A 26274-nucleotide genomic window follows, 5' to 3' on the forward strand; every position below is an offset into this window, starting at 1 on the left:
GAACACACAAAGTCTTCCAAACAGCCTTCCTTCAGAGAAGACATACAGAGGAGTTCTGGAAATCTTTCTCAGCTGTTGGCTGGTAGTCAGCAGACTCCTTCCTGTAAGACTGAGCTTTAGCTAGGGACAAGGTGTTCTTTGGAGGATGTGGATTTTGAATTGTCTCTCTAAAGAAGAGCAATCCCATCACCTCCACTGCTTAAAGGCACAATCAGGAACCAACTGCTTTTCCCTGGTAAGTGAACAGAACTGGGAAGGACTCCACTCTTGCTCAGTATTTCTCAGAGCGGTACTTGGACTGTCTGCAATAGGAGGAGGAGGAGGAAGGAGGAGAAAGGATGGGAAAGAGGGAAGAAAGAAGAAAGAAAGGAAGAAGGAAGGAAGTAGGAAGAAGGAAGAAGAAAAATGTAGGTTTTTGGGCCCCAAACCAGTCCTACTAGGTAAAAAACTGGATGTGGGGTCCCAAGAACCTATTTCCCACAGTTCTGATCGACATCTGGATTTGGTAGGAACCTTTAGTTTAATTTCAAGAACTTTCTCCTCCCAATCCTGCGTAAAGCTTGTGGAAAACACCAAGTTATTATGCACTGAGTTATATATCCCACCTTCTGAGGTATATCTATTACCTTGATGTCTCATCCAAACTTGACAAACCCTGAACTTGAGGACCAGCAGTGGCTCTGTCAAAGATTGATTTGTAAAAATTCTGGTCTGGGAAGACTGCTTTCCTATGGGTCCTTTCCCTAATTACATCGCCAAAATCCAACATCAACCCTTGGGATAAATCAGTAAGAGAAGGGTATTTTTACATCTTTTTTCTGACGCAACAATCCTGTTTTGGAGTTTGGACAGACACATGATGCAACGGCTAGATCAGAAAGTAGTAAGAAGGCTAATCCGGCCCATAATGATTCTGTCTCTCAGAGGGGCCCCAACACAAGCAGAGCCGCCAGCGGCCATGTCTATAATATGGCACCCAGCCCTTGGCGTCAGCCGACTGGCAGGTGCAGGGAAGTGTACTTTGGATCTTTCTGACATGTATATGGAAGCCAAAGAGATCAGAAACAGTTGAGACTGAGTGACCTGAATGACTATGCCAGAGGTCCCCAGCTATGACCACAGAGACATCAGAGCAACCCTGGCTCTTACCTTTCAGCACTTCTCTACAATGGGGAGTCAGCACAAAATTTCTTTGCTTGGATCAGTCATTTCTGATGTTTGCAAATAAAGGGCTTAAAGTAATACAAATAGGATGATGTTGGTTCTGACTTGATAAAGCTATGAGATCCCCCAAAGTCCTTCCCCCCAAAACACCCTGGTAAAATTAGCAAGAAAATGCCTCAAATGTAACCCAGAGAACATTTTCTTCTACTGAACAACACAGGCTTTATTTTATTTTATTTTAAATGAGAGGGTATGAGGCTGTCCTTAAGCTTAGTTGTCAAAGCTGATAATTTGATAAATGCAGACTTTGAATTTTTCACAACATATTTTCTTTAAGGAAGTATAGTATGTTCACACAGATTTCTGCTCACTGGGTTCACTTCTCTATGATGATTTCACCATACAAAGTAGATATACAATTATCCTGGTCTGAGTAAGGTTCAAAAAAGGGAAGACATTTTGCCACTAGACCAATGTATCTTCTCTCCTGAGTGGTGGGCCCCTACTTTTCTCAACTATTTGCCTGAGCTTTTCAGCATGGACAAGTAAAGGAGGGACTTTAAGCATCATCTATTTCATCTTCAAAAACCATCAACCCTTCACCTTCCATCCCAGCCACCGGCCCAATAATTTTCAGGATAATCCTTTAAAACCCAACTCCAGTTTCCTTCTCAATCCATTGACTACTGGTATGGCTTTTGATCTAATATTTTATAAGCACAGCAAGGATATTTTAGGCTTGCTGGATGAGGAGGAAATAGAATCAAATAATAAAAGTATGCCACAATGGATTACAAATCCGCAGAGCACAACGGAAAAGAAGTACAGAAAAACAGACCAGTGGGAGGCTGTGTGGGCTCAGTGGCTGAGAAGGAAGCAGAAGGGGACCAGGAGGGGTCTGTGGCAGTGCAGTCACAGTACCCTGCCTCTCCCTGCCACAGCAGTTAAGCACCTACTGTACTGCATTCTGACTGCTCATCTGTTCATCCCACCTCCAAACTGTAAATTCTGGTAGAAGAGGGAGAAGTGTTGAACGTCTCACTGTCCTCAAAGCCTGGCACAGTGCCTAGCAACAAACAGGCTCTTCATGAGTCCTTTCAGATCAATCAATGAATGAATGGATGCATTATCTAATAAACAGAATCAGCCAGGGGAGGGAGGAATATGCACAGTATTTTGTGAGGTTTTTTCCCTACCTGAATGAGATAGTGAAATTCAAGAAGTAAATGAAAGAGAAGAAATATATAACCATACATTTTTTAAAAATAAAAGCAGACAGCGGAGGCCCAGCCCAACATTCCAAAAGGAATGCTCAGAAATTCAGAAACCAAAGCTTTTCTCCAGGTGCTGATGAGGCCGTTAGAGAAAAAAAACTTGCATAAATCTAATCTAAGTGAATGACAATTAAGAATAACACCTGTCTCAGGATATCTAAAAATATCCCTGTGAGAACAAACTGGCGTTCTAAAGAGCACTAAGCAGACCAGCAGCGACTTGTGGTAGAAGAGACTATTGGTCTGTCAAGGGAAGTCAGTGTGGGGAAGTCAGCTGAGGCAGAGGAAGTGGTTGGCTGTGACAAAGACCCAACAGGACCAGAGATGATTACAGAAAATAGAAAGTGAAGAGAACAAACCAGGCCATCAATTTTCTGTTAGTTTACTTACATGAAAATACCCAACCTTATGATCCTACAAAACACAGCCTTCAAGGAAAATGGCTGGTAACAACAGTTTCATCATCCCAGCACTCAGCAGTGTACCAGAAGATTCATTTTTTTCAGCAACAGAATTTGGTACAGAGCAAGAGAAACTAAATGTTCAACCTTACACATATCTTTAGCATTTCCTACACATACTAAAGTGTGTTGCTTGAGTAGACACTGAAATGGCAAGTAGCACACTAGCAAAAACGGGCCCCACTTCCCCAACTTCTTTCTTCAACCCCCAGATCACTCACATGAACCAAACTTGTTTCAAACTATTGCAGCTCTCTAAGACTAAATGATTCTCCTTCCCACATCTTGGCTTCTCCCCTCAATTCCCAAACTGCAGAATAATACATTGTAACTATGTTTTCTGGTAATTTAGTTATCTTTTCCTGATATGGCTAAAACACGCCCAATCCTGACCTCTTTAAACACAAGGTGACAGATCATAGTGATACAGGGAACACTGAACATGGCTTGAGACCTCAGAAGCATAAGAAGTAAAAAAATTAAGAAATATAATAGTTTTTCACGTCTGTTTATGATTAATTGGTAAAGATATTAAAATTTTAGTTATGTCAATATTTGTATATGGTTATACCTAATACATAAAACCATGTTCATTCACTCTAAGAAATGTAATTTGAAGATTTCAAATAGCCATACCTTGAAATGTTCAAAACTAGATTTTGCCTTTTTAAAAAAATTAAGGTGTATTTCACAGACAGTAAAATTGACCCTTCTGTAGTGTACAATTCTGCAAGTTTTGCCCATTCAATCATGCAACCCCCACCATAATCAAAATACAGAACAGTTAGATCACCACCCAATATTCACCCCATCTCCTGGCAACCACTCATCTGTTTTTTGTCCCTGTAGTTTTGCCTTTTCCAGGATGCCCTATAAATGGAACCATTCCATATATAGACTTTTTAGTCTGGCTTCTTTCACTTACCATAATGCTCTTGAGATTAATAAATATTGTTGCATGTACCAGTAGTTTGTTTCTTTCTGTTGTCAAGTAATAACCCATTGTATAGTTATACCAAAGTTTGTTTATCCATTCACCAGCTGATAAGACACATCTATGTGGTTTCCAATTTTGGGTGATTACAAATAATGCTACTATAAGCATTTGCATACAGATTTTTATCGTGAACATAATTTTTTTTTTCATTTGGATAAACACCTAGGAATGAGATTGTTTGGATTTGTCTTTGCAAGGCTGATTTTGTGACTACTGTCTTTAAGATATCTTTGGCTTCCTTGAGGGAGCTTGCTATTGAAAGAAATCTCTCAAATGATTTTACAAAGTGTTAATAATTTAACTGTCTTATAAGTTTGGATTTTTATATGTGATGTGCTTAAAATGGAGAATCATCTATCGCGGTGAAAATTCAAACTCTTCATTTACTTACAACAGTAACTTTTAAACTATGCAAACTCTCGACAAAAGCTATAATCAAAACTACAACTCAGATGTTTTACTCATTGTTCTTCCCACAGTATTAGCCATGGGAAATGATGGAATAAGAAGAGAGAGGATACTAATATTTATCCCTTCCAAGTGCCATTTCACATACCTTATCTCATTTAATCCGCACAATTACATGAGGTAAACATTATATGCATTTAAGAAAATGGAGGCTCAGAGAAGACAAGCAATTTACACAAAGCCAAACAGTTACACAACAACAGCTGCAGATTAAAGTCCAGGTATGTGTGTCTTAAATGCCTGTGTTTTTTTCACCGTACCTTGGGACCCCAAGCTTCTAAAAAACTAATACCGGGCGGGGCAAGATGGCAGACTGGTGAGCTGTATGTTTTAGTTACTCCTCCAGGAAAGTAGGTAGAAAGCCAGGAACTGCGTGGACTGGACACCACAGAGCAATCTGACTTTGGGCATACTTCATACAACACTCATGAAAACGTGGAACTGCTGAGATCAGCGAAATCTGTAAGTTTTTGCGGCCAGGGGACCCGCGCCCCTCCCTGCCAGGCTCAGTCCCGTGGGAGGAGGGGCTGTCAGCTCCCGGAAGGAGAAGGGAGAACTGCACTGGCAGCCCTTATCGGAAACTCATTCTGCTGATCCAAACTCCAACCATAGATAGACGGAGACCAGACACCAGAGAATGTGAGAGCAGCCAGCCCAGCAGAGAGAAGACAGGCATAGAAAAAAAACAACACGAAAAACTCCAAAATAAAAGCGGAGAATTTTTGGAGTTCTGCTGAACATAGAAGGGGGAAGGGCAGAGCTCAGGCCAGAGCCCAGGCCCTGAGGCACATATGCAAATCCCGAAGAAAAGCTGATCTCTCTTCCCTGTGGACCTTTCCTTAATGGCCCTGGTTGCTTTGTCTCTTAGCATTTCAATAACTCATTAGATCTCTGAGGACGGCCCTTTTTTTTTTTTTTTTTAATCCTTTTTTCTTTTTCTAAAACAATTACTACAAGAAGCCAAATACAGAAAGCTTCAAAGACCTGCAATTTGGGCAGGTCAAGTCAAGAGCAGAACTAGGAGAGCTCTGAGACAAAACGCAATAATCCAGTGGCTGAGAAAATACACTAAACACCACAACTTCCCAAGAAAAGGGGGGTGTCTGCTCACAGCCATCATCTTGGTGGACAGGAAACACTCCTGCCCATCGCCAGCCCCATAGCCCAGAGCTGCCCCAGACAACCCAGTGTGACGGAAGTGCTTCAAATAACAGGCACACACCACAAAACTAGGCGTGGACATTAGCCTTCCCTGCAACCTCAGCTGATTGTCCCAGAGTTGGGAAGGTAGAGCAGTGTGAATTAACAAACCCCCATTCAGCCATCATTTCAGCAGACTGGGAGCCTCCCTACACAGCCCAAAAGCCCAGAACTGCCCTGGGGGGATGGCACTCACCTGTGACATAGCACAGTCATCCCTCAACAGAGGACCGGGGGTGCACGGCCTGGAAGAGGGGCCCACTTGCAAGTCTCAGGAGCCATACGCCAATACCAAGGACTTGTGGGTCAGCGGCAGAGACAAACTGTGGCAGGACTGAACTGAAGGATTAGACTATTGCAGCAGCCTTAAAACTCTAGGATCACCAGGGAGATTTGATTGTTAGAGACACCCCCCCTCCCTGACTGCCCAGAAACACACCCCATATACAGGGCAGGCAACACCAACTACACATGCAAGCTTGGTACACCAATTGGACCCCATAAGACTCACTCCCCCACTCACCAAAAAGGCTAAGCAGGGGAGAACTGGCTTGTGGAGAACAGGTGGCTCGTGGACGCCACCTGCTGGTTAGTTAGAGAAAGTGTACTCCACGAAGCTGCAGATCTGATAAATCAGAGATAAGGACTTCAATTGGTCTAAAAATCCTAAAAGAACCCTATCAAGTTCAGCAAATGCCATGAGGCCAAAAACAACAGAAAATTATAATGCATATGAAAAAAACAGACAATATGGATAACCCAAGCCCAAGCACCCAAATCAAAAGACCAGAAGAGACACAGCACCTAGAGCAGCTACTCAAAGAACTAAAGATGAACAATGAGACCATAGTACGGGAGACAAAGGAAATCAAGAAGACCCTAGAAGAGCATAAAGAAGACATTGCAAGACTAAATAAAAAAATGGATGATCTTATGGAAATTAAAGAAACTGTTGACCAAATTAAAAAGATTCTGGACACTCACAGTACAAGACGAGAGGAAGTTGAACAACGAATCAGTGACCTCGAAGATGACAGAATGGAAAATGAAAGCATAAAAGAAAGAATGGGGAAAAAAATTGAAAAAATCAAAATGGACCTCAGGGATATGATAGATAATATGAAACGTCCAAATATAAGACTCATTGGTGTCCCAGAAGGGGAAGAAAAGGGTAAAGGTCTAGGAAGAGTATTCAAAGAAATTGTTGGGGAAAACTTCCCAAATCTTCTAAACAACATAAATACACAAATCATAAATGCTCAGCGAACTCCAAATAGAATAAATCCAAATAAACCCACTCCGAGACATATACTGATCACACTGTCAAACACAGAAGAGAAGGAGCAAGTTCCGAAAGCAGCAAGAGAAAAGCAATTCAACACATACAAAGGAAACAGCATAAGACTAAGTAGTGACTACTCAGCAGCCACCATGGAGGCAAGAAGGCAGAGGCACGATGTATTTAAAATTCTGAGTGAGAAAAATTTCCAGCCAAGAATACTTTATCCAGCAAAGCTCTCCTTCAAATTTGAGGGAGAGCTTAAATTTTTCACAGACAAACAAATGCTGAGAGAATTTGCTAACAAGAGACCTGCCCTACTGGAGATACTCAAGGGAGCCCTACAGACAGAGAAACAAAGAAAGGACAGAGAGACTTGGAGAAAGGTTCAGTACTAAAGAGATTCGGTATGGGTACAATAAAGGATATTAATAGACAGAGGGGAAAAATATGACAAACATAAACCAAAGAATAAGATGGCTGATTCAAGAAATGCCTTCACGGTTATAACGTTGAATGTAAATGGATTAAACTCCCCAATTAAAAGATATAGATTCGCAGAATGGATCAAAAAAAATGAACCATCAATATGTTGCATACAAGAGACTCATCTTAGACACAGGGACACAAAGAAACTGAAAGTGAAAGGATGGAAAAAAATATTTCATGCAAGCTACAGCCAAAAGAAAGCAGGTGTAGCAATATTAATCTCAGATAAAATAGACTTCAAATACAGGGATGTTTTGAGAGACAAAGAAGGCCACTACATACTAATAAAAGGGGCAATTCAGCAAGAAGAAATAACAATCGTAAATGTCTATGCACCCAATCAAGGTGCCACAAAATACATGAGAGAAACACTGGCAAAACTAAAGGAAGCAATTGATGTTTCCACAATAATTGTGGGAGACTTCAACACATCACTCTCTCCTATAGATAGATCAACCAGACAGAAGACCAATAAGGAAATTGAAAACCTAAACAATCTGATAAATGAATTAGATTTAACAGATATATACAGGACATTACATCCCAAATCACCAGGATACACATACTTTTCTAGTGCTCACGGAACTTTCTCCAGAATAGATCATATGCTGGGACATAAAACAAGCCTCAATAAATTTAAAAAGATTGAAATTATTCAAAGCACATTCTCTGACCACAATGGAATACAATTAGAAGTCAATAACCATCAGAGACTTAGAAAATTCACAAATACCTGGAGGTTAAACAACACACTCCTAAACAATCAGTGGGTTAACGAAGAAATAGCAAGAGAAATTGCTAAATATATAGAGACGAATGAAAATGAGAACACAACATCCCAAAACCTATGGGATGCAGCAAAAGCAGTGCTAAGGGGGAAATTTATAGCACTAAACGCATATATTAAAAAGGAAGAAAGAGCCAAAATCAAAGAACTAATGGATCAACTGAAGAAGCTAGAAAATGAACAGCAAACCAATCCTAAACCAAATAGAAGAAAAGAAATAACAAGGATCAAAGCAGAAATAAATGACATAGAGAACAAAAAAACAATAGAGAGGATAAATATCACCAAAAGTTGGTTCTTTGAGAAGATCAACAAGATTGACAAGCCCCTAGCTAGACTGACAAAATCAAAAAGAGAGAAGACGCATATAAACAAAATAATGAATGAAAAAGGTGACATAACTGCAGATCCTGAAGAAATTAAAAAAATTATAAGAGGATACTATGAACAACTGTATGGCAACAAACTGGATAATGTAGAGGAAATGGACAATTTCCTGGAAACATATGAACAACCTAGACTGACCAGAGAAGAAATAGAAGACCTCAACCAACCCATCACAAGCAAAGAGATCCAATCAGTCATCAAAAATCTTCCCACAAATAAATGCCCAGGGCCAGATGGCTTCACAGGGGAATTCTACCAACTTTCCAGAAAGAACTGACACCAATCTTACTCAAACTCTTTCAAAACATTGAAGAAAATGGAACACTACCTAACTCATTCTATGAAGCTAACATCAATCTAATACCAAAACCAGGCAAAGATGCTACAAAAAAGGAAAACTACCGGCCAATCTCCCTAATGAATATAGATGCAAAAATCCTCAACAAAATACTTGCAAATCAAATCCAAAGACACATTAAAAAAATCATACACCATGACCAAGTGGGGTTCATTCCAGGCATGCAAGGATGGTTCAACATAAGAAAATCAATCAATGTATTACAACACAATAACAAGTCAAAAGGGAAAAATCAATTGATCATCTCAATAGATGCTGAAAAAGCATTTGACAAAATCCAACATCCCTTTTTGATAAAAACACTTCAAAAGGGAGGAATTGAAGGAAACTTCTCAACATGATAAAGAGCATATATGAAAAACCCACAGCCAGCATAGTACTCAATGGTGAGAGACTGAAAGCCTTCCCTCTAAGATCAGGAACAAGACAAGGATGCCCGCTGTCACCACTGTTATTCAACATTGTGCTGGAAGTGCTAGCCAGGGCAATCCGACAAGACAAAGAAACAAAAGGCATCCAAATTGGAAAAGAAGAAGTAAAACTGTCATTGTTTGCAAATGATATGATCTTACATCTAGAAAACCCTGAGAAACCGACGATACAGCTACTACAGCTAATAAACAAATTTAGCAAAGTAGCGGGATACAAGGTTAATGCACATAAGTCAGTAATGTTTCTATATGCTAGAAATGAACAAACTGAAGAGACACTCAAGAAAAAGATACCATTTTCAATAGCAACTAAAAAAATCAAGTACCTAGGAATCAATTTAACCAAAGATGTAAAAGACCTATACAAAGAAAACTACAGAACTCTACTAAAAGAAATAGAAGGGGACCTTAAAAGATGGAAAAATATTCCATGTTCATGGATAGGAAGGCTAAATGCCATTAAGATGTCAATTCTACCCAAACTCATCTACAGATTCAATGCAATCCCAATCAAAATTCCAACAACCTACTTTGCAGACTTGGAAAAGCTAGTTATCAAATTTATTTGGAAAGGGAAGATGCCTCGAATTGCTAAAGACACTCTAAAAAAGAAAAACGAAGTTGGAGCACTTACACTCCCTGACTTTGAAGCTTATTATAAAGCCACAGTTGCCAAAACAGCATGGTACTGGCACAAAGAGAGACATATAGATCAATGGAATCGAATTGAGAATTCAGAGATAGACCCTCAGATCTATGGCCGACTGATCTTTGATAAGGCCCCCAAAGTCACTGAACTGAGTCATAATGGTCTTTTCAACAAATGGGGCTGGGAGAGCTGGATATCCATATTCAAAACAATGAAAGAGGACCCCTACCTCACCCCCTACACAAAAATTAACTCAAAATGGATGAAAGATCTGAATATAAAAGAAAGTACCATAAAACTCCTAGAAGATAATGTAGGAAAACATCTTGAACACCTTGTATTAGGCAGCAACTTCCTAGACTTTACACCCAAAGCACAAGCAACAAATGAGAAAATAGATAAATGGGAATTCCTCAAGCTTAGAACTTTCTGCACCTCAAAGGAATTTCTAAAAAAGGTAAAGAGGCAGCCAACTCAATGGGAAAAAATTCTTGGAAACCATGTATCTGACAAAAGACTGATATCTTGCATATATAAAGAAATCCTACAACTCAATGACAATAGTACAGACAGCCCAATTATAAAATGGGCAAAAGATATGAAAAGACAGTTCTCTGAAGAGGAAATACAAATGGCCAAGAAACACATGAAAAAATGTTCAGCTTCACTAGCTATTAGAGAGATGCAAATTAAGACCACAATGAGATACCATCTAACACCGGTTAGAATGGCTGCCATTAAACAAACAGGAAACTACAAATGCTGGAGGGGATGTGGAGAAATTGGAACTCTTATTCATTGTTGGTGGGACTGTATAATGGTTCAGCCACTCTGGAAGTCAGTCTGGCAGTTCCTTAGAAAACTAGATATAGAGTTACCATTCGATCCAGCGATTGCACTTCTCGGTATATACCCGGAAGATCGGAAAGCAGTGACACGAACAGATATCTGCACGCCAATGTTCATAGCAGCATTATTCACAATTGCCAAGAGATGGAAACAACCCAAATGTCCTTCAACAGATGAGTGGATAAATAAAATGTGGTATATACACACGATGGAATACTACGCGGCAGTAAGAAGGAACGATCTCGTGAAACATATGACAACATGGATGAACCTTGAAGACATAATGCTGAGCGAAATAAGCCAGGCACAAAAAGAGAAATATTATATGCTACCACTAACGTGAACTTTGAAAAATGTAAAACAAATGGTTTATAATGTAGAATGTAGGGGAACTAGCAATAGAGAGCAATTAAGGAAGGGGGAACAATAATCCAAGAAGAACAGATAAGCTATTTAATGTTCTGGAGATGCCCAGGAATGACTATGGTCTGTTAATTTCTGATGGATATAGTAGGATCAAGTTCACAGAAATGTTGCTATATTAGGTAACTTTCTTGGGGTAAAGTAGGAACATGTTGGAAGTTAAGCAGTTATCTTAGGTTAGTTGTCTTTTTCTTACTCCCTTGTTATGGTCTCTTTGAAATGTTCTTTTATTGTATGTTTGTTTTCTTTTTAACTTTTTTTTCATACAGTTGATTTAAAAAAGAAGGGAAAGTTAAAAAAAAAAAAAGAAAAGAAAAACAAGGGAAAAAAAAAAAAAGATATAGTGCCCCCTTGAGGAGCCTGTGGAGAATGCAGGGGTATTGGCCTACCCCACCTTGATGGTCGCTAACATGACCACAGACATAGGGGGCTGGTGGTTTGATGGGTTGAGCCCTCTACCACAGGTTTTACCCTTGGGAAGACGGTCGCTGCAAAGGAGAGGCTAGGCCTCCCTATGGTTGTGCCCAAGAGCCTCCTCCCGAATGTCTCTTTGTTGCTCAGATGTGGCCCTGTCTCTCTAGCTAAGCCAACTTGAAAGGTAAAATCACTGCCCTCCCCACTACGTGGGATCAGACACCCAGGGGAGGGAATCTCCCTGGCAACGTGGAATATGACTCCCGGGGAGGAATGTAGACCTGGCATTGTGGGACGGAGAACATCTTCTTGACCGAAAGGGGGATGTGAAAGGAAATGAAATAAGCTTCAGTGGCAGAGAGATTCCAAAAGGAGCCGAGAGGTCACTCTGGTGGGCACTCTTACGCACAATTTAGACAACCCTTTTTAGGTTCCAAAGAATTGGGGTAGCTGGTGGTGGATACCTGAAACTATCAAACTACAACCCAGAACCCATGAATCTCAAAGACAATTGTAAAAAAATGTAGATTATGAGGGGTGACAATAGGATTGGGAAAGCCATAAGGACCACACTCCACTTTGTCTAGTTTATGGATGGATGAGTAGAAAAATAGGGGAAGGAAACAAACGAGCAAACAGACAAAGGTACCCAGTGTTCTTTTTTACTTCAATTGCTCTTTTTCACTTTAATTATTATTCTTGTTATTTTTGTGTGTGTGCTAATGAAGGTGTCAGGGATTGATTTAGGTGATGAATGTACAACTATGTAATGGTACTGTGAACAATCAAATGTACGATTTGTTTTGTATGACTGCGTGGTATGTGAATGTATCTCAATAAAATGCAGATAAAAAAATAAAAAATTAAAAAAAAAATGACCAGCCATATGGAAAATGATGATTAACCAAAGAGACTGTCCATTAATGAAGATAAACTGAATCACAAAACCCTTTTCATACACATTGTGCCTTTTCATACATCCAAAAGCCACTGCTCCCAAGTCTGATCATTCATAAACACCTGGGAAACTTTAAAAACTACAATTTCCTAGAGACAGGGCTAAAAAGAACTCTGCGGTGTTGGACTGGAATCAGAGGTCTCAGTAGGAACTCATACTTCTTTTACTTTATTCCTCCCCGCTATTTATTTTAAATTTTTATTGTGGGGATAAATATTTAATATAAAATTCATGATTTTAACCATTTTTAAGTATACAATTTAGTGGCATTAATTACATTCACAGTGTTATTCAACCATCACCAACATCCATTTCCGAAATCCTTCTTCATCTCAACTAGAAATTCTGTACCCATAAAGCAAACAACTCCCCATTTCTCCTCCTCCTCAACTCCGGGTAACCTCTAAAATCTACTTTCTGCCTCTGTGAATCTGTCTTTTCCAGATATTTCATGTAAGTGGAACTATACAATATCTGCCCCTTTTTGCCTGGCTTCTTTCACTTAATATAATGTTTCCAAGGTTCATCCGTGTATCGGAACATTTCTTTTTACGGCCGAATAATATTCCTTTGTTTGGATATGCCACATTTTGCTTGGTGTCACATTTTCACGTTGATGGACACTTGGGTTGTGAAATAATACTGCTCTGAACACTGGTGTACAAGTGTTTGTTTGAGTCCCTGTTTTCAACTCTTTAGGGTAAATACCTAACGATTAGAATTGCCAGGTCATATGGGAATTCTATGTTTAACTTTTTAAGGAACCATCAAACTGTTTCCCACATCATGGCTTTAAAATATATATATAGGTGGATACATGCACAAATAAATAAAGGTATGTTTGTGCATAGATTAGAGCACACACTTATACTTCCTACATCTTTCTACTAAGAGGATCTAGAATCAACGATACTCCAGAAGCAACAAGCGTACCACCTAGCAACCAGATCTTGATTTCTAAATGCCATTCTCCAATAAAAGAAATCAGGGCTCCATGGAGAAGTGGTTGATTCCAGAGCTAGGGCAGAGAAAATATAAGATGATGCTAGAATATTATGCAGTGCCAACAAGTAGGAAATCAAAAGAATAGGACGTGGAGACAGAAGATGATGGCAGCATAGAGGAGTGGAAGCTAGTTTGTTCCCCTGAAACAACTAATAAACAACCAGGAACAACTAGTAAATCATCTGAAATAACTGGGGGGGGGGGACGACAAACGTGACTGCCACTCATCAAACACCAACCTGAATTAGGAGGAATGTCTGAGATCGCAACATAAAATCTGTAAGTAAAAATGAAGATTCAAGCCGGGAGCCCCCTCCCCCAACCGCCCAAACTGCAGAGCATTGAGGTGCTAGAGAGCAGCACTCTCCCAGCAAGTGAATAAGCTCAGCTGAGCTCTAACTGGGATTTTAATTAGCCAACGTTGTCTGCTCAATACAATATATGAATCCCCAACAAGCAGACAAGAGGCTTTTGGTGACAACTTACCTCGGAGAGCTGGATGGTGGCCGCAGACTGGCCCTGAAGGGGGTTTTGTGTTCCTTTTTTGGCTCAGTAGGCAAAGCCTCAGCCATTTTCAGTTCCCAGTGCCCTGACCAAGACAAGGATGGAGACAGCACAGGCAAAGAGACTACATCCCTAGGGTGTGTATCTTCCCTAAGAGGAAAGGAGTGGTGCCAAGCTCTACTACTTGCCTTCCATTCAGAACCAGACCCCAGAGCCTGGGGAAAACAGCCACATGGGCCACACCTCCTCACAACAGTCAGGAGCGACAGGATAACAGGTGCCACCTGTTGGGCACAGTGACTTGAGGCCACACAGGGTGTACCAATCTTCTAAGACATCCTCAAGGAAGCTGGATACTATTCCCTCCTTCCAAGACCTGAGCCTCCTCTGGTCTGGGAAAACCTGACTGGGGTAACCAAAGAAACCAGATGCCTAGACAACTGAAAACTACAACCTACACTAAGAAAAATGAAGTTTTGGCCCAGTCAAAGGAACAAACTTACACTTCAACTGAGATACAGGAATTTAAAGAACAAATAATCAGTCAATTCAAAAAGTTTAGGGAAGATATGGCAAAAGAGATGAAATAAAGTATATAATGAAAACACTGGGTGTACATAAGGTAGAAATTGAAAGTTCAAAAAACAACTGGCAGAATCTATGGAAATGAAAGGCACAACACAAGAGATAAAAGACACAATGGAAACATACAACAGCAGATCTCAAGAGGCAGAAGAAAACACTCAGGAACTGGAGAACAAGGTACCTGAAAGCCTACACACAAAAGAACAGAGAAAAGAATGGAAAAATATAAGCAATGTCTCTGGGAACTTAAGGACAAAATGAAATGCAGGAATGTACGTGTCACTGGTGTCCCTGAAGAAGAGAAGGGAAAAGGGGCAGAAGCAATAATAAAGGAAATAATCAATGAAAATTTCCCATCTCTTATGAAAGACATAAAATTACAGATCCAAGAAGTACAGTGTACCCCAAACAGAACAGATCTGAATAGGCCTATACCAAGACACTTAATCATCAGATTATCAAACGTCAAAGATAAAGAGAGAATCCTGAAAGCAGCAAGAGAAAAGCAAACTATCACATACAAAGGAAGCTTGATAAGACTTGATAAGGAAGCTCAATAGAAACAATGGAGGCAAGAAGTAAGTCGGGTGATATATTTAACATACTGAAAGAGAAAAACCACCAACCAAGAATCCTATATCTGGCAAAACTATCCTTCAAATATGAGGGGGAGCTTAAAATATTCTCTGACAAACAGACAATGACAATTTGTGAACAAGATACATGCTCTACAGGAAACACTAAAGGAAGCACTGTAGACAGGAAAAGACAGGAGTGAGAGATGTAGAACACAATTTTGGGTGACAGCACAACAATGTAAGTACACTGAACAAAGATGACTGTGAGTATGGTTGAAAGAGGAAGGTCAGAAGCATGTGGGACACCAAAAGGAAAGAGGAAAGATAATATAGACTGGGACTGTATAACTCAGTGAAACCTCGAGTGTGCTCAACAACTGTGATAAACCATACAAATATGTTTTTACATGAGGGAGAACAAATGAATGTCAACCTTGCAAAGTGTTAAAAATGGGGTGGCACTGGGGAAAAAGATACAATCAATGCATACTAGAAACGACAGTTAACAGAAACATTGTATTATGTTTCCTTTTAATATAACAAAGGCAATATACCAAAGCTAAATGCCTAAAAGAGGGGGACATAAGGGAGGGGTATGGGACCCTTGGCATTGGTGATACTGTCTGACTCTTTCATTCTACTTTAGTTTAATGTTATATTTCCTTTTGTTGCTTCATAGCTGTCTTTGTTTCTTTCTGTTTTCTTTTCTTTTGTCTATCTTCTTCCTCCTTTGTGGAAAAATGGAGATGTCCTTATATAGATAATGGTGATGGAGCAGAATACATAAATATGTGACTATACAGGGAACCACCAATTGTTTACTTAAGATGGAATGTATAGTATGTGAACAAAACTGTCTTAAAAAAAAAAGGGGGGGTTGATGAGGAAACCTGAGGGCACTATATTGAGTGAAATAAAACAGACAAATAGGGACAAATATTGCAGGATCTCACTGATATGAACTAATTAGAATATGTAAACTCATAGACATGAAATATAAACATAAGAATGAGGCTGAAGAATGGGGAGTGGTTGCTTGTTATGAGCAGAACGTTCAACTAGGGTGAACTTAAACGTTTGGAAATGGACAGAGGTGATGGTAGCACGTTGTGAGAATAACTAACAGTGCTGAAAGGTGTGTGAAGGTGGTGGAAAAGGTAAGCTAAGAGTCATGCATGTCACCAGAAGAAAGCTGGAGGTTAAAAGATGTGAATGTATAAACAGTGAATCTTGTGGTGGACAATGTCTGTGATTAACTGTACAAATATTAGAAATCTCTCATATGAACTAGAACAAATGTATGACATAACTGGAAGTCAATAATAAAGGGGCATATAAAAAATATATATACCTATTGCAACCTATATACCACAGTTAGTAGTATTTTTAACATTCTTTCATCAACAGTAACAAATGTACTATACCAAAACTATGAATCAATAATGGAAGGGGGTGGTGGTTAAGGGGTATGGGAAGATTTGAGTTTCCTTTTTTTGTCTTTATTTCTTTTCTAGAGTAATGAAAATGTTCTAAAAATTGAAAAAAAAATGAATTGTGGTGATGGATGCACAGCTTTATGATGGTACCATGGGCAATTGATTGTACGCTTTGGATCTCTAGGTAACTGTATGGTATATGAACAATTTCAATAAAAAAAGAAAAAGAACAGGATGTGTCAAAGGAACATAGGAACCTACCTGAAAGAGCTCTCAATGGTCAAAGCTGGAAAAAATTGAAAAAATACATGATAGTATTAGATTATATCTCAAAAATAAATATTCATGAGCCCACACTGATATAAACAAATAATGGAATAAAATAAGTGGGTAAGACGGGACAGCTTTCTCTTAAAGATGAATTCCAACTAGTAAATAAAGAAGGAATAAGGGAAATAGAAAACCACTATTAGAACACCACAGTAATAATTGTGACAGGCAAGATCCATCAATGGATGCTAAAATTAGAGGATGATAGTGTGAAAAGAAAACAGGATGTTTGCATATTCTCAAAGTATCTTCCCCAAGATATACATTAATTACAAAAGGAAAAATAGGAGCTTTACAGTGGGAAACCTGACAGACACCAGCTCAACCACAGGATCAGGAGAACATCACCAGCAGTAAGACATCTCAAACTCAGGAACCGCCCTTTGCCAGTTTGAATGCATTATGTCCCCTAAAACGCCATTACCTTTGATGCAATCTTGTATGGACAGATACATTAGTGTTGATTAGACTGTAATTCTTTGGTTGAGTGTTTCCACGGAGACGCAACCCACCTAACTGTACATGATAACTGATTAGATAATTTCCATGGAGGTGTGGCCCCACCCATTCAGCGTGGGCCTTGATTAGTTCACTGGAGCCCTAAAAAAGCTCAGACAGAAGGAGCAAGCTTGCTACAGCCAAGAGGGACACTGAAGAACACACAGAGGGCTGAGAGAGGGGCTGCAGATGAGAGACAGTTTGAAGACTGCCGCTGAAAGCAGACTCTTGCTCTGGAGAAGCTAAGAGAGGACAAACACTCCAAGAGCAAATGAGAGTGACATTTTGAAGAGGAGCTGAGGCCTAGAAAGGAACGTCCTGGGAGAAAGCCATTTGAAACCAGAACATGGAGTAGACACCAGCCACGTGCCTTCCCAGCTAACAGAGGTTTTCTGGATACCACTGGCCATCCTCCAGTGAAGGTACCCAATTGTTGATGTGTTACCTTGGATACTTTATGGCCTTAAGAACGTAACTTTGTAACCAAAAAAAAACCCCTCTGTAAAAACCAATCTACCTCTGGTGTTTTGCATTCCAGCAGCATTAGCAAACTAGAACACCCCCTGAAAAGATCCACAGAGAAAGCACATCACTTCTGTGGCATTCTTGCCCAAAAGCATAATTTCCATCTAATCATGAGAAAACATCAGGCAAACTCCATTTGAGGAAAATTCTGCATAATAACTGACTAGCGCTCATCAAAATTGTCAAGGCCACGAAAGACAGGAAAGACTGAGGAGACTAAAGATACATGACAACTGGACTGAATCCTGAAAAGGACATGAGTGGGAAAACTCTGAATAATGTCTGCAATTTAGTTTCAAAAACAAAACAAAACAATTCCTGGGCTCCACTACCTCTGTGTCCAAATTCTGATTCAGTCTGTCTGGGAAATCTGTATTTTATACATAAAGCTCATCAGGAATTCCACCATTGACAAGGTTTGGGAATCGCTGCTCAACCTTGGCTGCACATGAGAATCACTGAGGTCTGAGAAATCCCGATGCCCAGGCCAGCCCCCAGATTACAGGTCTGAACCTTCAAAGCCTCTAAGAAGATACCAAAATATGCGGATAAGATTGAGAATCACTGTGCTTAAGCACAGAAATCTGCTTTACTTTAGAACGATTTCTGCTTCTAGATCAGCACCTCTCAGCCATGTCCAATGACCACAGGCAAGTGGACTGGATTCCCAAAGGACATCTAGAGCATGGAAAGGGATCAGAATTGCAGATGTACTTCCTGGACTTCTTGTTCCTTTTCTGCCTCACTTCCCCCGTGGCAAATACTTTTCCAGGGTAATTTCAATCTTATGACTGAATACAGTTTATAATGGTATGGTTTCAAGCTTTGTTAGAGAAATAGAAATGACAAATGAGTTATAATCTCGGCTACTGTCCTTTTGACCTCACTGGGGATAGCCTCTCTATTGGTAGTGCACATCGAGTTCAGATAAACCTCAAAGAATGCAAAAACACTGTAGAAATTACATAGCTCTCCCTTCTGGTTTTCCTAGGATTCACTTGGGGCAGATTTCCGATGAAGGTCTATTGCACATAGATAGGGACAAAGGTTAAAATGGTACAACAAAGGCACACAAGGCTTCTAAACATGACTTCATCACAGAGTTAAAAATCGATACCTTAATAAAACAAGATCAGCATATTGTTTTTTCCACCTTTGAAAACTATCTTCCCCAAAATGACTGACGTTAAGCAAAGAGGGCTTAGGAAATCATTCTAGGTTATGCAAGAGGCTTCAAGGAATAGACAAATACAAAAGAACTTTTTTTTCTAGAGCAATAAGCAAAATATTAATAAGTAACAATGGAAATTATTTTCTCTACTTTCAATTAAATGAAAAGTAATGTAAACACATGCACAAATTATCTATGCGAGAACTTGTGTCTGAATTTTTTTTCCTTCAGTAGAACCTGGTTGCTTTTGAATATTTAATACCTTAGATATGAATGTAAAACACAAATTGTATAAAAAGATAAGTGATTTCCCAAGACAGGTAAGCTTTTATCTAGATCCTTTCCAACGAGTTGCATCCAATTCCTCTTGACTAGACCAACAGCCTGACTTTTTCTGATGTCTAAAGGAATGGTAATGGAATTATGACTTTTTGCCCCTAAATTCAAAGCTGACTGACCCACACCTGGATCAGAGCCACAACACTGGGCTTATCCTGGCACGTCAATCAGCTAATTAGGAGAATGTAATCAGGACTAAGTATCTGGGCAAACTAAAAGCGGTAGTGTTTATATAGCCATTTCCTGGAAATCTGTCCAGTTGGTTTATTCACACTCAGAGCAGTAAATAATTGACCTACAAGTAAATGCAAACAAAAATCTTATTCGTGAGCATCTACAGGACCCAATCTTGGCAACAATAAATGATGAATGAAGAGAATTTTGTTTTCTTTAAATTAATGGTATAGGCACACACTTTCCAATACCATGGAGTCACTGTGTGTATGCGTGTGTTTTAACTGTAACCTATCTCTGGTCCTTTCTGGACACATATGGGCGCATAAATATATAAATGGATAATGAATAATTTTCAGTCTAGACAAATGTGTGGCCACAGTCCCTAAAATACTCTCCCTAAACTTCTCCCCCAAATTCCTGAGCTCTCAGGCTCAGGATTAAAAGAGGCAAACTATGAAAACAAAGGTTTTAAGAGAATTTACACTCCCAAACTGCCTGTCGAATAACATCCCCAACGCCGTGCCAACCAGCCCCTAGTATATCCTCCCTTATCTAGCCTTAACTTTTTCAGTCCACATTGTTACTTGCTAGAGCTTCTACCGCTCACAATTATAAACCTCCTAGAACCCTCTCTTTAAATGCAGGCACCTCTGGAAGGGCTGAGGAGGCGGAAAGGCCTCATTCACAAGACCAGCAAGATGCTTCAGGCAATCCTTAGAAACTTGCTGGGTGAGAGGGAGCCAAAAGATGACTGAAAATGGAACCCAGAAAATGTTTATTTCAAAAATTTTGGTGAAACCTGGCCCTTATCCAGGAAAGGAGGAAGAAATTCTTCCTTTAGCCTCTTCCTCTCTGGCTCCAGGATTCAGAATTCAGGCTAATTTAGTTCTATGGTAGATTACAGGACAGTTAAATTTCTGTGTGGAAATGAAATTCTTTTCAACTGAATATTTAATTAGTTACGTGAACACTGTCCATGCTGCACTGAAGGTGAGTGACTGGTTTTGGCCCCAATCACTTAACGCTGTTCTAGAGCTTCTGGCAGCAACCTGTAATGACATGTGCTCAGGCTTTATGGCTTCCCCACTTCTCCCCTCCTCCCACCTCCCACCCAGGGGCCCAGGTGGGACACAGGGCTTCCTAACTTAGCACAAGTCACATGCCCCACCTAAAGTGGGACTTCCTGCCTCCTACCACTGGGTAGGCTATTAAATCTCACCATATTTACATTTATTTAAATTAATGCACAAAATGCTCTGTGAAGCAAGTGAGCTTTTTGGATTCAACCACAGAGGCGCCCAGGTCCTCTGATGAAGAGCTCAATGGGACAAGGACTGGGAACCCCCAGACTCAGGGCTTCCTGGAGTCCTCTGCAGCTGGGGATGGCACTTGGTGTGAAGACCCGAGGTCAAGGCTCACTTCCACATTACCTCCATGGACAGTGTTCTTACCTCTAATAAGAAAAGCCAGGTGGCTTCTAGAGTCCCTTCTAGCTCTAAACTGCAGGAAGTTCCCGGTTTTATAAGCATTTCTTAGGATTAGAATTTTGGCTAAGAACTCCTGTAACACATTCTACCCTGATTTTTAATATGTAATAAAAGTAATTTAAAATAAGTGGGGAAAATCAGGCAAGAAGCTTATCTTGAAACTTCAGGGTATCTGCATATAAAATAACCAGGCCTTTCCCTACCAAATAAAGAAATTACCTTCATTTGTTTAAAAAATATGGAAACATGTTTTTCAAAACTTCCCAAATTCTAACAAAGCACAGAAGTCATCTCATGTTTTTTTTTTTAATAAGATTTATACACATTCCATACAGATAAAATTAAGAGCCCTTCAAAATTGTAATCTCCACCTTCCAATAAGAGATGTGTCTAGAAAGAATAACGTACCTTCCAAGGAGAATAACGTAACTTCCAAGGAGGTTCCGGATTGATGAAGGCCTTGGCCCTGAAGAAACTCGGATTTTTCCTCCCCCTTTGCTACACACACACCCAAATTATAAAGTCTAACTTCTACAGAATCATTACAGCTTATTAAGCAGATATCAAAACTAGCATTCCAAACACTAGCCATTCAGAAAATTCAAGTGTCTCATTCTCACTAAGGTGGGGTGGGGGTGGGGGTGGTGACTCACAGGATTTCAATGTTCTAATATTAGCATAAAAGGGAACTGTTAATAAAATGCAACCTAATCAAAACCCTGCTGACCTCCCTCTGGAAAACACCAGCAGCAGGAAGCATAAGAACTTCCTGTGATGGGCAGTTTGTGTGTGTTGGTGCTACTTACTAAATGAATTTACAAAGTAGTTCATAAAGATTCAGCAATGTTCACTATACTCCCTTTACAACAAATGTGCATGAACCCAAATATACATACACTCCACTATACTAAAATGGAGAGTTCAAAGCAAACCGCCTCCCTTGGTTGCACGGGACCTCCACTCAAATTCAGTATCCACTTCCATCAGTCCCTAAGAACTGTGAACAACTACACTTTTACCACTAGGTCCAAAAGCAAAAAGCACACAGAACATGATAATATTTTAAAGGTGACAAAAATTTTTTTTATAACTTTAAAACTAAAATTAACCTGATTAGGAACCACATCTTTTGGGAAAATGTTTAATTTTTTATCTACTTGATCTTATGCTTGTTTTCATAAAATCATACACTTTGTTTTCTGAAAAATCCCTTTAAAATAAGAATTTACTTCAGATTATTTTTAAAGAAAAAGGTTTCACTAGTGGAATTAGCATTACATTGTTCTTAAGAACCCTGATTTTGTTTCCTGAATGCAGATTTCTGAAACTTACACTAAACTTATATAAGCTGTTCTACTTTATGTCTTGTAATTACAGAGAAAACTAGTTTAAAAAAAAATTTCAGACAATTTGCACACCCACCCCCACCCCCATATTTCAAGGTCACAATAATTTTATTTGCAGTCACAGAAGAGAAAACAAGACTGCACTCTCACTCTTATTTATCAGAATAAAGTGCCAGTTTCAAAATATTTATTTAGTTTTCAAAAACCTGACTAGGAAAGTAAAAACATAAAATTCTTAAATTTTTTTATTCCTCAATACGCTTAGATTCAAAAAGAATGTGAAACCAAATACATTTAGTTTCAAACTTAGTTTTTTAAAAAGTCTCAGTTTAAAGGAGCAACTTCATTGTTTTTCCTCAGCAGAAAGTTACAAGTTAAGTACCAAGTAGAAAAAAGTCCTGTAGAGAGAATGAGCAAGGGCAGGGTAGCCAAGGATTTCTGTTCAACAGAAAACATTTAAAGTTAATAAAAGTCATTAGCCATTTTCTTTGGTGAGTAACCTATCCACTTCTTTCAGCACTATCCACATTGAGAAAGCAAGTAAAGCAAGAGGGAACATTTGTGGCTGTAACTCACCAGGATACCAGAAGGAGCCTTTCCACGATAAACACCTTGGGTTTTACTTAATGAGCCTTCAGGAACCTTCTTCTCTTCTTCACTGTCATCCTCTAAGAAAAACATCTTAAAACTGAGCTAGTTTATCGAGCATGTCTTTTTCAGAGATGAAGGTGCACGTCTAACCCATCACCATGAAAGCTGCTCTGCTGACAAACCGGGTACAAACTGCTTGCAGACACAGTGGTATGGTTAAAACTGAAAGGAAATCACCCTTTAAAAAGCAATACACATACCACATCACCAATAAGATTTTCTCAAAACGCCTCAACCCCTTCTTTCTGAATGAGATAAGCAGGGGCATGGGGCAGGCTGTGCCATGTGTTTACACTGATAGGTACCAAGCCCTGCCCCATTACATGGCCACCACCGGGGCCTGCATCACACAGGGCAGGGATTGAGTTAATGATTCTCTAAACCAATCACATCCTAATTTTTAGAAATAAAAATACCTATACATGTGGAGACATAATCTTAAATAACTCAATCATATAAGGGAAATAATTTATATACATTACCTAAGTATCAACGGGCTTCCCAAAGACAATCAGGTTATAAATGCCTTATAGAGCCCAATTATTGAAAACGTTTACTTTGTCATGTCAGCATCACCCAATATATTTTCAGTGTTGGATGGGAGATGCCCTGTCCAGCAATGTAAATAAGGACCTAAAATTTATGTGATGTCAAGATTTTGACAATGTTGTAACACTGGAAAATTCAAACATTCTTGGTATTTCCTTTCTAGCTCTCAGTAAGTCAACATATAGTAACAGATTTTTTTTAAAAAATGTAAAACACAGTTAACACACAATGGACAAAACACACAAGAGTTTTGAGTAAAATATGCTATTTAACTCAAGCCAGAATCTTGGACTGGGCTGCTCAATATGAACAGCCATTAGTCATATGTGGCTCTTGAGCATTTGAAATGTAGTCACTATGAATTGAGATGTGCTTGCTCTAAGTGTAAAGTACACACTGGATTTCAAAGACTTAAAATGAATTTTTAAACTGAAATATGGCTCATTAGACAGCAGTGCTCTAGAGTCCTGAGACAATCTTGAGAGCAAGGGAAAAAAAAGAATATTCAGCCAAAGTTCTACCTTATTGAAGACAACAGGAATTTTCATCATTCCATGAAAGTACTTAGTTAATTCATCAACAATATACCAACTGATCTTCATATATTTAGAGATCTTCACATCATTTTTAACCTTTTTGTCTACCTGTAAATTTCATAAAAAGATAAAATTTCCACATATTTGGCCAAGTAAGGAGAAGTTTGGTAATGTTTAACACAGCAATATACCACCAAGTCTCATATAATAAAAAGGTTAGATGTCATAATTAAAAACCAATTTACCAAAGTTAAGAATGGGAAAAATTATCTAGCATTCAATTTTTTTCACTGTGTGCTGTCCACCAACCTACTAGGTATCAAGTGAACCTGGAGTATACTGAAGTACCCACAACAAGAAGCTTGCAATTTTATTCAATATGCAAATTCCCGCTTCCAAAAGAAAAGAGATTTTTTGGGGTATGAATACTGTGCAAAGCATATAAGGTTCAAATTTCTTTCTTCATGGCCTGCTGCAGTTCTGCATCCCTGACAGTAGAAGGCAGTAATAAAAACCCTAGACTGGGGTGGTGCCAGTGGGGGAAAATGGAATGAGCAAAGGAGGAGATAAGTAGAAGAGGAGAGCAAGTAATAAGAAGTAACTATGTAAAATGATGAGGAAGAGGGAAAAAAAAGAGAAAAAGTTTGAGAGGGCAGAGGGAATAAAATATGTAAGAGGAGATGAGAAAAGATGCATGTGGAATGTCAGAAGGGGAAAAATTATAGGTAGGAGAATGGAGAGAGGGGATGAAGATTAAGAGAGAAAAACAGAGAAAACTTTGTATTATTTTAAAGGTGAGGGAACTGAGGCCGTGAAAGGGGTCAGGCTGCTAGCCCAAGGCCACCCAATTAATCAGCAAAGGTGCTAGAACAAGTCTCCGAATTTCTGGTTTCATGCTTTTTCATTTTTTCAACCCATAGGTCAAGCTGAGACAGCGCTAGAGGAAGGGAGGCTAGAGGCTGATGAGAAGGAAGAGGAAAGGCCTACCAAGGGAGGAGTGGTGCAGATGTGGAAGGGCAGAGGTCAGCAGATATGAACGATGTGTGGGCAATGTTCGCATAGCCAGCAGGCCCAGGTCAGCCACTCTGGCTCCTAACACTCTTGATATTGTTTCACTACTTTGACCCATGATTCACAGATGTCCTGACTGCAAAGTGACCCAGACAGAGATTGAGCTCATCTTCAAACCACCTATCTCACCACTGGGCACACAACTACAGCTTCCTCCTGTCGATGACCCTGACCCCTGATGCTGGTACTAGGACATTTTGGTTCCAGCAAGCCTACCACCTGTGTGGTGGTTTTTCTGTCCTGGTCAATAAAATTTCAAATCACAACCAGACACTCTTAATCATTCATATGATTTTTCAAAGAAAAATGCTACTATATTGTCAAACTTTTTCTCTACAGATTGAGATAAGAATAAATGTCTGAACACTGAGAAAACCTCCTTTATCCTTTTGTAACTATCATCAATGATCTTAAAAAAAACAAGTGGGTAGAAACTGGAAGTCTTTTTTCCATGACTTATATATTTCAAGAAGCAGCCTAGCTTAGTGAAACAAAGGTAAAATGTTAGCCAGAAAAGTCAGAATCTTGTCCAGATTCCACAGCTGGTAATGATACTAAGTAAACCTATAACTTCTTTGTTTCCTTTTTTTCCTTTCCACTATTAATCCCTAGTCTATAAATTTAGGAATAAAAGGGTATTTTTTTTAAAAAGTGTAAGGATTTATTTAAAACTTTCCAAACTGAAATTTGTTTATTTGAAGTTATGTTGATCTGGTTCAAGGGAAATACCTTTATTTATGCTACAAAGCTATGTCCTGATTTTACCACAGATCATGAAAATAACACCCTCCAGTGGCCATATTGTAGAACAGCAACACATCTCTCCTGGATTACCCAATGAAGAGACATACTAGAAAAGTTTTGATAAGTAAAACATCAGTATGAAAAGATTTTTTAA

General features: G+C 39.3%; 1 protein-coding gene across 3 annotated transcripts in view; it reads right to left on the reverse strand.

The window, feature by feature from the left end:
• The window catches only part of LPIN2 (lipin 2), a 127335-nt gene that overhangs the window by 71206 nt on the left and 29855 nt on the right, over positions 1-26274 (reverse strand). The window contains exon 1 of one of the 3 annotated variants that reach the window (XM_037806331.1): positions 23146-23424. The exons of 1 other annotated variant lie outside the window; for it this stretch is intronic. In XM_037806331.1, the coding sequence (XP_037662259.1) occupies positions 23146-23250 (105 nt within the window). In that variant the 5' untranslated portion in view covers positions 23251-23424. Of the gene's footprint in view, positions 1-23145; positions 23425-26274 lie in introns of those variants that run through there. One more of the 3 variants, XM_037806328.1, reaches the window with a different exon arrangement.

The sequence above is a fragment of the Choloepus didactylus genome, chromosome 16 (genome assembly GCF_015220235.1).
Source record: "Choloepus didactylus isolate mChoDid1 chromosome 16, mChoDid1.pri, whole genome shotgun sequence".
Lineage (NCBI taxonomy): Eukaryota > Metazoa > Chordata > Mammalia > Pilosa > Megalonychidae > Choloepus > Choloepus didactylus.